The sequence below is a fragment of the Octopus bimaculoides genome, chromosome 1 (assembly GCF_046866305.1).
Source record: "Octopus bimaculoides isolate indiv1 chromosome 1, ASM4686630v1, whole genome shotgun sequence".
Taxonomy (NCBI): Eukaryota; Metazoa; Mollusca; class Cephalopoda; order Octopoda; family Octopodidae; genus Octopus; species Octopus bimaculoides.
The window spans coordinates 138,731,374-138,750,301 of record NC_142928.1 but is presented as its reverse complement, the minus strand read 5'-3'; the positions used below and the strand labels follow the sequence as shown (position 1 = coordinate 138,750,301).

Genomic DNA, 18,928 nt, shown 5'->3' with positions numbered 1-18,928 from the left:
AACTTCATTTAATCAGAGGAAACAAACAGTCTTACAGCGCTACACCCTTCCTGCACCGTGGACAACACCCAGTTACAAAGATGCTTGCAAATGCTACACCTCCCATTTTCTGATTATCTTTCATGACGTAGAACTCATATCATGGACAAAATTGCATTTTAGCAGACTATATACACTTTCTGTGTCAACACATTTCGGTTGTTGACCTTCCTTATGGAAAGCAAAAGTGCGATCAACATTGAAATATATGAACCAGCTTGTTAGTCTCTCTGTGTGAACACTCGTCCTGCTAGAAACAGCAGTTTAATCTCTTTCAAATCACATCTTACTGTCTGGGGAAAGAAGCAGACACATTGGATGATGTAGTCTTAATCATTATCATCATCATTTAATGTCTGTTTTCTGTGCTGATATGGGTTGAATAATTTGACAGGATCTAGCAAACCACAGGGCTCTGCTACTGAGCTCTAATATCAACTTCAGTAGAGTTTCTATAGCCGGATGCCCTTCCTAATGCCAACCACTCTATAGCATTTATTGAGTGCTTTGTAGCATAGTGAAAATAGCTGAATTATGTCCCTCTGATGAGATAGGCCACCAGGTGGCATGACAACCGACACCTATTGTAGTCCAGCGTTTGGCGCCCTCAGCCTCTTTTGCCATTTTGGTACACCAAGTAGCACAATCTCTCTTCTGCCTAAAGGCCACAGACCACATGCGATTACCATTATTCTAATGACATCTGCCTAAGTTGATTTCTTATCATTGCCACAATGATGCCTGCTATGAATTTGTTACAGTAAGTGCCAGCCGTGAACTGAATATGTTTTCTACTGCACACATTCAGTCCCACCACATGGCTCCTAGGACAAGTGTCTTCTATCATAGCCAGTGGTCAGTGCCTTGACAGAAACTGCGTGGAAGTCTGTCGTGTGTGTGTGTTTGTCCCCTATCTGCCTCTTGATAACTAATGTCTGGTATGTTTTATGTCTCCATGGCTTAACATTTCAGCTATAGAAGCCATTAGAATAAATACTAGACTTAAAATTAAGTAATGGGGTTGAATTCTTTGACCAAAATCCTTCAAGGCAGAACCCTTCTTGGCCGTGCCCTTGCATGGCTGCACTGCAGTGACTGAAACAAGTGAGAGGTAAAATGTAACCTTACTATCACCAAGCTGGTAGTGGTAAGGTTCCCAGTCAAGAAGAGAAAACTTGCATTCGTATACAAACATCTTGTAGAGTACATCTCTATTGGTTATTATAAAGACTTCTGCTTCTCTCAACCAAGAAGCAGGAAACAGCACACATTTTCTATTTTGTTTGGGGTTTGGTGAAGTCAAACTAAACATTTTCCAATCCATTTTAGCTATAACTGTAATCCTCTAGAACTCACATTTTCTCCATGGTAAGAGAATTTGACAAAGTATAACATTTTCACATAGAATGTCAACTACGGTCTAAGAATTCTTGAAAGAAATTACATATGCAACTCCTGTTCCTCAAATAATTCTTCCTAATTTTGACACAAGACCAGCAATGTTGTAAAAAAGGTTTACTCCAGTTACATTGATCCCAGTACTTGACTGATACTCCCTTTTTTTTTACCTTTGAAAAGACAAAAGGCAAAGTTGACCTTGCTTATCTGAACTCAGAACATCCCTGCCTCCCTATTAACAAATGAAAACTTGTTAATCATGTTGACATGAAATAACTAAGTTATACTTTTTTTTGTCTGGGGGAAGGTAATGCCCATGATCCTTCAGAAGGGCCTCCAAGATTGGTCGGGAGAGAGAAGGGACAGTATCATCAAACTTAAGACCTGACCAAAATGTTTGTCTCTGGGTAGACTCTTCTCATTGATCATTGATTAGATCTTCTGCTTGCTCAGAATTGACCTGGGGCTAAACAACAGCAATTTTCAATTCATTTACTTGTTTGTAATATCCAGAAGTAAGGCTTCATCTTTCAACATCCTAACACTGCAAGACTAATATATCCTTGTTTATTATGGGTGTTCGGTCCCCACCCGCCAAATAACAAAGATACTGTGTTAAAAGAATCAGTGATAAAGGAGTAATAGAACATATGGAAAATAGGTTTCATTCCAAGGTCCTAAGTTATCCTTAGCATTGTGGATGGCTGCTGTGGCATGCTTCTGCTGTCCAAGCAAAACTGTTGACTAATCTCTAACATGTGTTACCACAGATCAATTTGTGATAAGAATGGCACAGTTCACAATTGTGTGTGCGTTGTTTACAAGGATTAGTGATAAATGAATGTGTAATAAACAAGGATAGATGCACTGAAGATTCAAGCAGATGTTGAAGTAGAGGCAAAAATAAACAAAACTTTGTGTTCCCAATTCATAAACCATGAGATCAGATCCTCCTTAGATGTTTTGTTGAGTCTGTTATCAAGACAACTTTATATCTCAGTTTACTTTGCTATAAAGAAACAGATATTCTAGGAATGCTGTTGATGGTAGACTTGTATCCTTTCCAAGAGGAAATTCGTCTCTTCTCTTTTTTAAAGAGTTAATCATTATTTTTTAGGAGTTTATATCATCTGGAGATAATTATTCAGGCGTGGCTGTGTGATAAGAAGCTTGCTTCCTAAACCACATGGTTCCAGGTTCAGTCCCACTGCATGGCACCTTGGACAAGTGTCTTTTACTATAGCCTCAGGCAAGCCAAAGCCTTGTGAGTCATACACACACACACACATGTATAGATATCTATGTGTTTGTGTTTGTGTTTGTCCCCGCATCACTGCTTGACAACTGGTTCTTTTGTGTTTATGTCCCTGTAACTTAGCAGTTCAGCAAAAAAGACTGATAGAATAAGTACTAGGCTTTAAAATTAGTCCTGGGGTCGATTTGTTTGAGTAAAACCCTTCAAGGCCATGCTCCAACCTGGGCACAGTCAAATGACTGAAAAAAGTAAGAGGTAAAACGTGTATCTATTTTAACCCTTTAGCATTTAAACTGGCCATATCAAGCCCAAATATTCTACTTGTTTTATGCTTTAAACCAGCCAGATCTGGCCCCTTACACCTACCTTATAATGTCATTCTAAAAATAAACAATTGCGTCATTGAAATTTTGAATCTATGAAATAATGCATGATTAATTCAAAACTACATGAATAGATAAGAATTTCATTTGATATAGGAATCTGAATGCTAATGGGTTAATGTCTACCTTCAAAATGCTAGGTTGATATGAACATATAATTCAGCTTTCAGTTGTTTTTTTTTTCTTATTTTTATTTACTTTTTTTTTTTTTTTTACAAACCTATTATTCCCATCTTATTTCACTGTCTGGCATTCATTGAGTGAATGAGTCTGCAACATTTTTCAAAGCACTGTTTTATTATTATTATTATTATCTTTTTTTTTTTTTTTTAATTATGCTAAACCAATCAACTGTGATGTGTGAGCAGAATCATATTTTAAACTAAGACAATAGAGAAATGTCTTGCCTGAAGACATACTTTAATATCTTCAACAACTTTTGATGTGATTACTGATCACTCTTGCACTGTCTTAATTACTCAGCCAACATGTTGTATATTTTTTTTTCTTTTGCTTTTTATCCATTCACATTTTTCAAACCAGTATATTATACACCTTTGCTGCTGGGAAACCCACTATTTCTTAATTAATTATACATTTTAATGATTTTATTTGATTGCTAGACATGATTAGAAAGGACTCTAAACAACTTTAACCCTCTTACACTTACCGCTTATAATAATAATTCTTGATGCTTCACATTTTAAACTCCTATAGGGAAAAAAAACCCAACAAAATTGAAAGCATAAACGCGATCAAAGGATTCTTCAGGCTTGATTAACATCTGTCTGCAAGGAATTATAATACCTGGTGGTTGTTGCAGGATTATTGGCTTTTGAATAGTTTATATATCATCATTATTATTATCTTTTATCTTTTACTTTTTGCAGTCATTAGACTGTGGCCATGCTAGGGCACCATCTTGAAGAATTTTTAGTTGATTGAATCGACCCCAATACTTATTTTTTATTATTATTTTTAAAGCATGGTACTTTTCTATCAGTCACTTTTGCCAAACCGCTAAGTTACAGGGATGTAAACACACCACTACTGGTTGTAAAGTGGTGGTGGTAGGGACAACACAGATACAAAGACACACGCACATATATATATATCATCATCATCGTTTAACGTCCATTTCCCATGCTGGCATGGGTTGGATGGTTTGACTGAGATCTGGAGAGCCAGTGGCTGCACCAGGCTCCAATCTGATCTGGCAATGTTTCTACAGCTGGATGCCCTTCCTAACGCCAACCACTCCGAGAGTGTAGTGGGTGCTTTTTACATGCCCCCAGCACAGGAGCCAGTCAGGCAGGCCTGGCAACGATCATGTTTGGATGGTGCTTTTTTATGTGCCACCGCCATAAGAGCCAGTTAGTGGGTACTGGCATCGGCCTCAATCGGTTGGTGCTTTTTACATGCCTCTGGCACAGGAGCCAGTCAAGCAGATCTGGCATTGACCACATTCGGATGGTGCTTTTTATGTGCCACTGGCATGGAAGCCAGTCAGGGATCACTGGCCACAGCTATGATATATATATATATAACCGAATTCTTTCAGTTTCCATCTGTCAAGTCCACTCACAAGGCTTTGGTTGGCTTGAGGCTATTGTAGAAGAAACAAAGGGACTGAACCTAGAACCATGTGGCTGGGATGCAAGCTTCTTAGCACACAGCCATGCTTGCACCTGTATCCAGTTCCCCTCCCCTCCATGCTGGCATGGATTGGGCAAAGTTTAATGAGGCAGTAATGCATGGCAGGATGCTCTTCCTGTTCTTGCAAATTTGTGGAATATCAGCATTAATGCTCATTCATGCAGATGCGTACACACACTCACACACGAATGTGAACATACTTCCCTGCAGTGTGCTTCCTATTGTTCCCATTTACCAAATTCACTCACAAGGCATTGGGCTGCCCTGGGCTATAGTGGAAGACATTTTTTCAAGGTGCTCTACACTCAGACTGAATCTGAAACCATGTGGTTGTGAAATAGACTTCTTAACCACACAGCTATGCCAGCGCCTAATTATGGATGCTAAATTAAATATAGATAATTAAGGATTATATAATAAAATGCAGTGTATGTGTGTGTGTGCTCATGCATATGTTTATAATAAACTATAGAAATGCCATGTGTGTGTGTGTGTGTGTAGTGCTTATTTAATTTTCACCAAGATTGTGAGTAACCACTTTATATATCATATTGCTTTTTGTACGCAAGAGCATTGTAGCTTACAGCTTCACAGTTGACCAATCGTTGATTTGTTGCATTCATGGTGGTAAAAGTGACATGGTTTATCGATCCTCTTATTGTCATTTTACATCTTTCACCAATGATATACATTACCAAAATACACACACACATGGCAGTACTCAAGTGCTTGTTATAAGAATGGTTCCCAAATTCTTTGAACTCAAAAATATGAAAAGAAAAACAAAAAGCCAGATATTGTAATGTTACAAGTGCAATACACTTGCCTGACCCATTAATGAACAAATAACTAACATTTGTTTTCTTATTTGAAAACATGAAATGCATTAATTTGTTGATGTACAATGTGAAAGTGACTGCCACTTCTAAACATATGTTGTTTGAAACAACGAAAATGATTTATTTTTAGCTGTCTTTTTTGTTTTTGGTTTTCAGTGTGTGTGTGTGTGTATTTTTTTTTTTTTTTTGCAGTGTTTTGCAAATGAAGCTACTTTAATGTAATGCATGTGCTTGGAACCATTTCCTGTCTTTGAGGATATATTTGAGACAAACACACTACACACTGGTTTCCTCTTCAACTCAGAAATGTTTTTATTCTTAATTAAAAGTAATGATGAAAGATAAACTGGGAGAAAGAAATACAGTTAACAGGAGTGATGTGTCAAGTTAGCTAGCATAGGATGAAGACAAGCTAAACATGTTCCCCATTTTGACACCACCACCTGGTCCTTGGCTGCCTGAAACAGTTGCTGCTCCACCCAATTTACTGTTGCTATTGCAGACATTGATCTACAGTGGTTCAGGCTAACCAACCACTGCATCAATCTCACCAGTCTAGGAAGAAAAATCAAGAGCTCTCTCCTTATTCCTATTAAAATCATGGTTGATGCAAAGCATTTGTTCATTACTTGTTTTATAATCAAATGATAACTAAATTCTTTTTGGACACTGAGAATACAGATCATCATCATCATCATTTTACATCTATTTTCCGGGCTGGCATGGGTTTTAACAGGAGCTGGTAAGGTCAAGTGTTGCACTAGGTCCCAGTTGTCTGTTTTGGCCCCAGTGCCTTTTACATGGCACCAGCCTCCGTGCTTTTCATGTGGCACCAGCACTAATAGGTTTCACTGAAATAAAGTGGTTGGCACCAGCATGAAATATGAATGTTAAAAAATGATGATTTTGAATTGGTAATTGAAAATATTTCACTCTGTAAAGTAGTTGGTTATAGGAAGGGCATCCAGCTATAGAAACTGCCAAATATAAAATAAATGACCAAAAGATGGTCCTCTGGCTTGTCTACAAGAGCAAAAACTGATTCAGACTGATGACCCATCTAACTCATGCCAGCATGGAAATGGGATGTAAAATGATATTGATGATGATACTGAGTTAATTGTTCAGATTTCCTGCTCCCCACCCTTTCTTTCCCATTTGAACTCCAAAGCAGAAAACTAGGCATGTATTTTTTTTTTTTTTTTTTTTTTTTTTTTTTTTACAACACAATATGTGTTTACAGTTTGTAGAAGACATTGAGCATTATTTCCTTTGTAAATATAAGTATCATTCGGGTTTATCTCAGCATCTTGTAAGAGATAACCAAAAGGGCATTGGGAAGTTCATCCGACTGTAAAACGCTGTCTCAATTAAAAAAAAGTCACTTCCAACTTGGAAAAATAGACGATGATGATGATTTGCTAATCCCAAAATGTTATGAACTAGGTCACCAAACTTCCTAAAACTATGAATATTTTCGTCTTCATATCCAGTTTGATAGTTTTATCTAGTCACATTGGTTTAAAAATAAATGTGAATTAGTTTAATTGCTCTAAACTAGATGTATGTTTTAGCCTACGAGAATATAAAAGAAAAAAAAAGCCTAAAGGATATTGACCTCTTAAGCATGTGCAATCAGGAAGCCAGAGGTGACATCAACAACTTCTATAACCTATGTTCAATGATATCGCAACAGACATTACTGGGTTATTGCCATAGGCTCATAAAATGAAAATGCGAGTTTATTTATTCGGCTTCTGAGCTAGTTGCAAAATGCAGAACATGAAAAAGTAAAATAATAATAATAATAATAATAATAATAATAGCATTAACAAAACACAGCAAAAGTGGTGAGTATTGGTAGATACGAGACACAAAAAAAAAAAAAGAAACAGAAACAGTCTTTCAACTTTAACCCACCCCACTCGTCAATTTTGAAAAGTAAACCAAAACAATCTGTTTTCTGCTTTTGCTTAAGTTTAGTTTTGTGAAAATATTTCTTTTCAAAAAGACTAAGTTTTTTTTTATTGTATTCATTTATTACTTTTATTTATTTATTTTTTTATTTTCACTGCTCTAGTAATCTAAACTTTAAACTCTGAAAACCAGATGCAAGCTTCTAATTTTCACTCTTATCACAATGTGTTTCCATGCTAGTAGTCATAGTTGTGTGGTTAAGGAGTTTGCCCTGCCACCATGCAATTTAGATTTCAATCCTACCGTACAGCATTTTGTGAATGAAATTTTGATAGACAGAGATTATGTAAAAGCTCATTAGAGGGTGGGGGATGCATTCTTATTTTGTTTTCTTTTTGTGGGGGAGGTAACTAGTAGAGTTAATCCATTGACCATTTTAAAATAGCCACACAGTTGTTGGGAACCTTCAGTGGACTCAATTTTGTTGTGAGCAGTCAGGTCTGTACTTGTATTCACCGTGGGTAGGCTGAACTGGCTCTGACCAGTGAGTTCACCACGTGCCTCATGAATGCTGACCACATCTGACAGTTGGCCATCTGACAGAGGTCAAACTTATATAGACCACTACTTCCCAGAGGTTGAAACTTTGCTTATGGTCAACACTCCAACGTAGAAAAAAAAGCCAAGTTTAAAAAGTGTCAATCACAATTCAAAACCCACAAACCTTAGAGAGGAGTGGATAAAAGTTAATGGTGGCCTGGCCTACGTTTCACAAAGGGCAAAGGGCTTAACATAACAGAGCCCTATTATTTTTTTAACAGTATTTTTTTTAATGTTAAATGAATAGCCAATTATTTTTACATTGATTTTAACTCCTCTTCTTTTGTTGAGTTTACAATCAAGCACAATATAACTGATATTCAGTTAGCCTGTTAGCATTTAATTTGGCCATATGAGGCCCAAATATTCAACCTGTTTTATGTTGGAACTGACCAGATCCAACCTCTCACACCTACCCTACAATGTCATTCTTAAAATATACAAATACACAATTTAAAATCTTGAAGCTACAAGATAATGTGTGATTAATTCAAAACAATGTGAATGAATAAGCAATGCATTTGGCAGAGAAATCTGAGTGCTAAAGAATTAAAAGACAGCATGAGAAAAAAAAATGCAAAGTATTTCCAAATGTCTTTGCAGTTTTGTGTTATTTTGTTAGCAAACAGTATAACATACTTCCATCATTATTATCATCATCATTTTAACATCCACTTTTCCATTCTTGCATGGTTGGGGCAGAATTTGTTGAGGTGGGTTTTTTCTATGGCTGGGATGCTCTTCCTGTCACAACCCTTCTCTTGTTTCCTAGTAAGGTAATATTTTCCCATGACCAGATACGTTTTTGCAGAAGATTGGAATCAAAGGACATCACTTACATGGTGGTGATAATTGTTTTCAGCTACCATGTGTGTGCAAGGGGATGATAACACACACATAATGTGCTTGCATACACATACACACACACATAGATATGTGCGTACACACACACACACTCACACACACACGCACACGCAGACACAATGGACTTTCACACAGTTTCAGTTTTCCAACTCTACTCACAAGGCATTGGTCAACTTGGGGCTATAGAAGACACTTATCCAAAGTGCCACACAGTGGGACTGAACCCAGAACCATGTGGTTTGGAAGCAACCTTCTTATCACACTTGTGCCTCTCTCTCTATTTTTTGTTCAGGATCTCTTTCTCTGTCATTTAGATAAAAAAAAAAAGAAAAAAACTAAGTGTAAAGGATTGTAGTAGTCTGGTCATATATAAACCAAATTAACCTTATTTATCATCAAAACTCACTGATTTAGTTTTTGAGTTAGTATAAAACTTCACAATAAAAATTGGCACAGTTCCCTTGGTATCAGAAAAGGAAGAAAAAAAAAGATATTTGCATATGTTTTCCCATGCAAACAAGTGTTGAGTGTTTCTGAAAATGCATGCATGGGTTGTTGACATATGTTTACAATTGGATACACACAGTCATTTGTATCTGTGCTCAGCTGTTATTCAAGTACAATAATTAGTTTCGTTGTGAGGCCGTATCTATTTTCATTTATCGATCATGAGAAAGTAGCTCACCATTTGTATTTCTCACACTCATTCTGATCACTCTGTATTATAACCGCAACAGGATTTGCTCAAGTCAGTGAAAACAGAAATGAAATAAAAACATTTTGTGGGAATCAACCCACACAAAAGCTAAATCAGAACGAAGAAAACTTATCATTAATTTCCAAGTAGTCCTTGCAAGTTAGTGAAGGCATGTGGCTAGGGGTGTTGGACTCATGATCATAAGATTTTGGTTTTGATTCCTGGACTGGGCAATACACTGTGTTCTTGGGTGAGCCCTTCATTTCATGTTGCTCCATTCCACTCAGCCATCAAAAATGAGTAATCCTGTGATTGACTGGCATCCCATCCAAGAAAGTAGGGAACTAGCCCTATGAGTCTATATGACTTGGAAGGGATCTTTATCTTTTTTTTTTTTTTTCTTGCAAGTTTGTAATGGTCTGAACTCGTCTAGATCTGCTATGCCTTATAACAACTTATAAACAAGTTCTATATTTGAGAAATGAGGAATTATGTACATTATTTACATTTGACGGATATTTGTCCTCATCTTGGTTTGTTTTTAACACAACGTTTCGGCTGATATACTCTCCAGCCTTCATCAGGTGTCTTGGGGAAATTTCGAACTGTGGTTCTCATTCCTAATTTCAAACCTGGGTTCAAAATTTCCCGAAGACACCTGATGAAGGCTGGAGAGTATATCAGCCGAAACGTTGTGTTAACAACAAACTAGATGGGGACAAATATCCGTCAAATGTAAATAATGAACTTGTAAACCATAAAAACTATAATCCTTGATGAAACTAATTGTCGACCAAAACCGCTAAACTAAAAGTATACTTAAACATTTTAAAGACCTGGTTCATAGCTCAACCCATATGACCCTCCCCACCACTTGCAACTTGAACATAACATACCCCACTACAAAGAGACATTTAGATCAGCCATGAGCAGGTTGTGGCCTGTGGGGCTTTTTGAATGGCATGCTCAATAAAAAATTGCTTTGAAATTTTTTTGTAGTGCAGCCCATTTGATGATGAGCCATGAATCACGTGGCCCATTTCAGGGTAAAGGTTGCCTTTGCCTTATTTAGACAGTGCCCTCTACATGGTTACCAAACCTACTAGAAATAATGACCAAATCTCGCTCAATTAATCCTACACCATCTTACATAATGGGGTGCTTGGACAATGGTCTTTCCTTCCTGTGTATAGGGGAAAATGGGACCCTAGTATTTATGGGGGTTTTTTTTTAAGTCTGGCACCTGTTCTATCTGTCTCTTTTGCTGAACTGCTAAGCTATGGAAGCTGTAAACAAATCAACACTGGTTGTCAAACAGCGGGTGGGTGACAGACGCAAACACACACACACACTCTCTTTCTCTTTCTCTCTCTTTCTCTCTCTCTCTCTCTCTCCAAGCTTCCACACAGTTTCTATCTACCAAATTCACTCATAAGGCATTGATCGACCCACTGCTCTAGTAGAAGACACTTGCCCAATGTGCTGTAGGACTGAACCCCAAACCACAGGGTTGCAAGTGAGCTTCTTAACCATACATCCATGCCTGTGCCTATACAAACCAAAGTTAATTTGTGTCTCTCTCGGTCTGACATGTCTGCTGGGTTGTCAGTTGTCATTGATAATTAGCAATTAACTAAAGTCATCTTGCTTGACCTGCTCCACTGTTATTCACCCCTGAGAAAAGAAATTAGAAAAAGATCAGGCAAAACAGCAAACTAAAACCATGTCTACACTAAATTTCTATCATGCACCATGCCACACAAGCAGGAAAACCCAGTCGTAGCTGTCAGACAATATCTGCGACCACATTACCCCTAACATCTCCCAGACTGCAACCCTAACTCTCCAGACTGCAGCCCCCTTAATTATTATGTGTGGAGTGCAGTTGATTGAGGGACCAACAAAACTCCTTGTAACATCAAAGATAAACTGAAGGCAAAGATTATGGCAGCATTGACCATATTCTTGAGCAAAACACTTCACTTCACATTGCTCCAGTCCACTCAGCTGGCAAAAACGAGTAATTTGGTGATGGATCGGCGTCCCATCCAGGTGAGGAATATATACGCCATTGAAACTGGGAAACCAGCCTTTATGAGCCTGGCATGGCTCAAGAAGGAAACATTTATTTTTTATTTATTTCCATGCTGGCAGGGGTTGGATGGTTTGACAAGAAGAGACAAACCACAGGCCTCCACCAGGTTCTATGTCTGCTTTGGTGTAGTTTCTCTTGCTGGATGCCCTTCCTAATAGCAGCCACTTAACAGTGTGTACTGGGTGCTTTTTATGTGGCACCAGCACCAATGAGGTTGCCAAGTACCTTCAAGATAAGAACCCATCTACTGAGTGGGATATAGACTGGTTGTTTATGAAATTATGATAGGAAAAGAGCATGTCTTACTGAAGAGGTGATATACATGTATGTATATGTCTAAACACATACACACACAAACATACTCTTGTACTTCCTTACAATTTCTATCTACTAATTCCACCCACAAGGCATTATTTGACCTGAGGCTACAGTAGCAGGTACATGCCCAAGATGCCACGCATTGAGATAGAATTCAAAACTTCATATTCTCAAAGTGAATTGTATATCCATAATTCTGTCATTTCATTTTTTATGTTAGGTAACTTAATAGTTCAGTGTGTCTATTTCTAGCATTTCAAGCAACCACTTACAGGCTTTTGGGTTTTTTTAAAAACATATTTATATAACAGGCTTCTACTCAATTTCCTTCTACCAAATTTAGTCTTAAGATATTGGGCTACCCAGGGCTGTGGTAGAAGACACATGCCCAAGGTACTGTGTGGTGGAACTGGACCTGAAACCATGCAGTTGTGAAACAAACTTCATAACCACCCTACATGGTCAACTCTGCATCATTTTTTAATTTCAATATCGGAGCTTGGTACAGTCTCTGGCTCGTTTTTTTTTTTTTCTGTTGAATTGTCCAACCCATGCCAGCATGGAATATGGATGTTAAATGATGAGAACGGTGATGATAATGATGATGATTGTGATGCTTCTGTACTAATACAAAACATTTTCAGTATTTGCTGTGTGTTTTTTTTTCTTTTTCTTTTTTCTTTTTCTTTTTTCTTTTTCTTTTTTCTTTTATGAAACTTGTATAGTTCTGTGTGTATACTTCTATGACTCAATGTACGGCTATACATGAGTGAGAGAGAGCGAGTGACAGAAAGGCAGAGAAAGATAGGGAGGAAATGATTTATGTACATGAGACAGAAGAAATGAGTGAAAGATAGCAAGAGAGAGAGAATAAGAGAGCATATGTCATACATATCTATTTGAGAGGAGAAAAAAAAACCTATACTGTTGATTGTTTTTCTTTTTTATATTATTTTCTTTGTGTTCTTTTTGCCATCGTCGTCGTCATTTATTAAGCAACTACTATGGAATGCTTACTTAGCAGGAGGCAGAGACTTGAGATTGGGATATTTTATTTTTATATCCACAAGTGGCAGCCAACTGTCAGGCTTTATGTTGTTAGCTCTTCGCTGTTTGTGATACAGCTGTTGTTTTACCATACTGCAAGATCAAGCTGACCTGCTCCACTCATTTTGGCTAATCTAACCGAAATCTTAAAAGTCATTGGGAGAGGGTAGTTCCTTTTGAGTAAATAACAATCAACAAGATGTAGTAATTGACCTTCTTTTATACAGTGGCTTTAATTTTGTTGTTGCTTTGGAGGATTTTTTTTTTTTTTTTTTTTTTTTTTTTACAGACGAAATTTAATTTCTTGAGTTGGCAAAATGGTTAGTGCGTCAGAGAAAAAATACCATGTAGTATTTGGTCTGGTTCTTAACATTCTGAGTTCAAATCCTACCAGAGTCAAGTTTGCTTTTTATCCTTCTGGGATTGATAAAATATCGTACTGGTCACATACAGGGGGGGGGGGGGTGTGATGATATCAACAATTCCCTTTCCTGCAAAACTGCTGGCTTTTTGCCTATATTACAAGCAATTATCATTAACATCACCACCATCATCATCATAATGATGGTGATGATGATAGTTTGGCTGAATTGTTTGTGTCAGACTTGCATTATTTGTTGTGGCCCTCTGTGTATTAAGTTCAAATCCTACCAAAGTCAACTTTGTCTTTTGTCCTTTCTGAGTCATTAAAATGAAGTACCAGTCAGGTACTGAGATCAATGATATTGATTAACACCCCCCTCCACCCAATTTCCAGTCCTTGTACCTCTGTTAAAAACCATCCTTATCGTGGCAGTGGATAGACAGAGTTATTAGTGAGTTGGACAAATTTCCCCTGTACTATTTGTTCTGAGTTCAAATCCGGCTGATGTCTGCCTTGTCTTTCATCCTTCTGAGAGCGAAAAAATAAAACACCACCAAGTTCAGGCTCAAGATAATTAACTCTTTCCTCCAAAATTTGTGGCCTTGCATCTGTTATAAATCGTTACTATTATTATCATCATTATCATTATTACGGTAATAAATAAATAATTAATTACTTACAAGTAGATTTTCTTTTTCTGTATTGAGTATAATTAGAAGTTATTTAGACTAATAAACTACATTCTAAATAGAAAATTTAACTGATTAGTCTATGACCTGGTCATATATGCTGCCATTTGCCTGTTTATAGTATAAATTCCTCTTATGATATAAACTCTGTTGATGTTGCAGCTTTATTGTTTATAATAATTACTCTTCATCAAATACTATATTGTTAATTAACTGCTAATTATTTTTTCTTAAAATTAATGATTTGAGACATTATAAACATCAGTCGGAGACAGACCAGAGCAACAGATTTAGACCACATTACTGTTATCAGTCAAGTGATAGTTATGCAGTCTTGATTATTAGGTGTGGCTGTGTAGTGAGAAGCTTGCTTTCCAATCACATGGTTCTAGGATCAGTCCCACTGCATGGCACCTTGTGAGTGGATTTGGTAGACAGAAACTGAAAGAAGTTCATCGTATGTGTGTGTGTGTGTGTATGTATTTATGTGTGTCTGTGCTCCCACCATCACTTGACAATTGTTGGTGGTGTGTTTATGTTCCCATAACTAAGCAGTTCAGCCTAAGAGACTGTGTTTGTGCATGGCTCAGTGGTTAGAACAAGCATCAAGCTTACAATTGTGAGGTTGTGAGTTCGATTCCTGGACCGTGCTGCATGTTGTGTTCTTGAGCAAGACACTTTTATTTCACATTGCTCCAGTTCACTCAGCTGTAGAAATGAGTGGCAACATCACTTGTGCCAAGTTGTATCGGCCTTTGCCTTTTCCTTGGATAACATTGGAGGCATGGAGAGAGGAGGCTGGTATGTATGGGTGACTGCTGGTCTTCCATAAACAACCTTGCCTGGACTTGTGCCGAAGAGGGTCACCACTGGTGTCTCAGCTTGGTGTGTTCAAATCTATTTTGTAGTCCCAGGTCAGCCCTGGTAAAATCAACCACTGATCAAATGCCATGTCAGTCGGTCTTTTTCTCAGAAATAGTCCACCTTGGACAACATTATCCTAAGTGCATTTTTCTTTTTAAAGGAGTAGGGTTTAGTCTGTGAGAAAATTGACTGCCATTTTTAGCATCTTTTTGAATGATGTAAAGTATTTTCATTAGCGAGCTTAAATGCTGTTTCATTTCGCGATCAAAAGCCATTCTGATATTGACCATCCCTTTCTAGGACTTCATTATCCAATCAATGTTATCTTCGTTTCTTAAAAGAGTAGGGTATGGTGGGGACGAGGGCGGTGTATTTGGCTGTCATTTCTAGCATGTGCAGCCATGTATAGGCTCCTTCATTGGCTTCCATCACTCTGTATGTTTAGTCTATGTTCATTATGTACTTGCTGTAGCATGTCTAGTAATCCAGTTCAAGTTAATTTTGGTTGTTAGCAAAGTTATGCAGTTAATAATTAGAAGAAAAAAATTAACTGCTAAATGTCAAAACTTTTTCAAAACCAGATGTTAAATAGTCGCAATGATTTACTTACATACATACATACACACACACACACACACACACACATACATACATACATACATACATACATATACGTATACACACACAAGAATTTCTTCATTAATTTATTTAATTAATGTAACCTTGTTTCCCTAGATTTTAATTTGTCATTCTGTTATTTGATTGTTGATATTTGATTTTATGGAACATATTTTGCTCTGCTTGTTTTACTTGTGTCTAAATATCTCCTTTTTTATTTTTTTCATTATTTCAGTGGGGAGACTGTAGCTAACAGGAAGAATATAATTCAAGGTAAGACTGAAATTACTTCTTTCTTTATTTATTAAAAAAATTTTTTTTAAATCTGAGTATTTGGAAATTCAGCAATGAAGTCAGAACAGAGAAAAACGATGCAGTAGTATCTACATTTCCTACAATATCAGTCACTCTTCAAATATTGGTTTCAAATTTTGGCACAAAGCCAGCAGTTTCAGGGCAGGGGTTAAGTCGATTAAATTGACTCCAGCGCTCAACGAGTTCTTATTTTATCGACCTTGAAAGGATGAAAGGCAATGTTAACCTCGGTGGAATTTGAACTCAGAAAATAAAGACAGACAGAAACGTTGCTAAGCATTTTGCCTGGAGTGTTAACGATTCTGCTAGCTTACAACCATCACTCTACAAATATTGAAATGTTGGATAAGGAAAGATAAAGGAAGAGGCTTCACTTCTGTTTAAAAAATCCTTTGCGGCCAACTAAGCAAGGGATATATAACATTTCTACTACAAGCAGCTAGTTTATCCAAACACTTGTTATAATCTGATGGTTCTTAGCCTATTGTAGCTCAATGGATTATTTTAATCCAGCAGAAACCCCTGCTTAGCATCCACCTCCACAACACACACATTTGACAGATTTCCTCCATAAATGTCCTTCCCTATGTTACTAATCTCTCTTTAATAACTTCATGCACACCAAGTGCGAAAACACTCTTTACCATTATCAGTCTTTTCCCCATTGCCGTCACCCTGATTAAGAAGAGTGATGATAATAGCTGTTCCAACTGTGACCATCCTGTCTTTTGAGGAGTATTTAAAATTATATCATCTTATGTGTTGTTCAGTTTTGTTTCTTCTTCTTTCTTTGTTAACTTGGTGGGTGTGATTTGGGGGAGATTGGCTGCTATTTGTAGCATAGTGAGTAACTACACAGAGATTCTTTTATTGGCTAATTTCATGTATGGGCAGAGTGTGGAAGATTGGTTGAATATGATAAGTTACAAATATAAATATTTTATTTCTAATTAAGAACCGAAAGTTGTTAAAATGTTCAAGCTAAGCAAGAAGTGACATTGAGAACACTTCCTATAATTGTCTGCTGTTTTGTGAGAGAGGGTTTAGTAGAATTGTGCGGGTTATATAGTGGCCGCATTAGTGCTGATGCCACACAAAAAGAGCACCCTGTATACCCTGCAAATTAGTTGGTATCAAGGGTCTCCAACAAATAGAAACCATACCAAAGCTTACATAGAAACTATATCTGCGAGCTGGCAGAAATGTTAGCATGCCGGGCGAAATGCTTAGCGGTATTTCGTCTGCCGTTACGTTCTGAGTTCAAATTCCGCCAAGGTCGACTTTACCTTTCATCCTTTCGGGGTCAATTAAATAAGTACCAGTTACGTACTGGGGTCGATATAATCGACTTAATCCGTTTGTCTGTCTTTGTTTGTCCCCTCTGTGTGTAGCCCATTGTGGTCAGTAAAGAAATAAGAAACTATATCAGAGTAAACATTGGTTCTCTGTCAGTTACAATGATGAGTGTTTCAGTTGATATGACCTACCAAACAGGCTGCACATGGAATTAACATGCAAGTGGTTAAATACTCCACAGACACATGTACCCCTAATGTAGCTCTCGGGGAGATTCAGCATGATACAGAGTTTGATGAGGCTGGCCCTTTGAATTGCAGGTAAAACTCATTTTTGCCGGTTGAGTGAAATGGAGCAACAAGAAATAAAGTGTTTCACTCAAGGACACAACACACTGCCATGAATTGAACACGCGATCTTGTGATTATGAGCTGATTACCCTAGCCACTAACCCATGCATCTTCACAGACTTTGGAGCACAATGTAGTCTTTTGACTCCTAAGATCTTATCATGCCATCCACCTCATGCCTACATTGAAGATGCATTAAATGAAATGGTGATGGTGATGGTAGTGGTGCTGCTGATAGTGATGGTGGTGGTGGTGGTGGTAGCTGCTGAAGTGATGACGGTGGTGCAACCTTAAAACATGATAAAACACTTAAGTAGAGCAAAAAACACCAGAGTCTAGTCAATTGAAACCTAGCACCAATATGCTTTTGATCTTCTGTTGCCTCTCTTCAGGACTCGCTGTTCTTCTGCAGAATATAGTGGGGGTATTTGGTGCTGTTTGAATTGCTCTTGAAAGTGGGTTGATGGCGAGCTTTGTAGTATTTGAGGCTCCATCAGATATCTGTTGCAGAGGTTGGAGTCTGTTGAAGTGGGTACTGCACTTAGCACCGTCTGCCATCTTCATATTACATAATTGGATAAGTGGTTATTCCTGCAGATTTCTACATTCTGTAGCATCTGATGATTCACCATGTTGACTTTTGCTACCACTGCTGCTGATGTTGTTGTTGTTGTTGTTGTTTAGCCACTGGTTAGCCCTGATTGAGTAGACCTAGGATCCAAATAACCATGATTCTCTTGTCGTTTTAGAGGTATTTAAGACTACATTATCAAATGTCTTTTATTTATTCTTTTGAGATTGTGCAGTGTGTTGATGAAAGCTTGGCTGCTATTTTTAGCAATTTGAGTGTTCACGTAGAGGATCCCTTTAAGAGTTTTCAGTTGGTAGATCCACTAAATACCCAGAAAGTATATGCGACAGCCTAATGATTTTTTTCTTCAAACCTGCTTTTATTTCATAAATATCTATATACACACGTACACACGTACACACACACACACACACACACACACACACACACACACACACACACACACACACACACACACTCTCTTATATATCTTCAATACGTTCATTAAGTGTCTTCTACTACATCCCTGCAAATCAAAACCTTATGAGTGAATTTGGTAGATGGAAACTGTGAAAGCCCAGTGAGCATATGCACTTGTGTGTGTGTGTGTGTGTGTGTGAACGCATGTGGCCTAGTGGTTAGGTCTGTTGCACTTGCAATCATGAGATCGTAGTTTCAATTCCCAGACCAGCTACATGTTACACTCTTGAGCAAGACACTTCATTTCACATTGCTCCAGTCCACTCGGCTGTA

The 18,928-nt window shown here is 37.6% G+C and overlaps 1 protein-coding gene across 1 annotated transcript in view; it reads left to right on the top strand.

Moving 5' to 3' along the window:
* LOC106867202 (uncharacterized) overlaps positions 1 to 18,928 on the top strand; it is a 79,155-nt gene that overhangs the window by 41,322 nt on the left and 18,905 nt on the right. Inside the window, exon 2 of the mRNA XM_052971052.2 lies at positions 15,879 to 15,916. Coding sequence (XP_052827012.1) covers positions 15,879 to 15,916 — 38 coding nt within the window. The remainder of the gene's footprint in view (positions 1 to 15,878; positions 15,917 to 18,928) is intronic.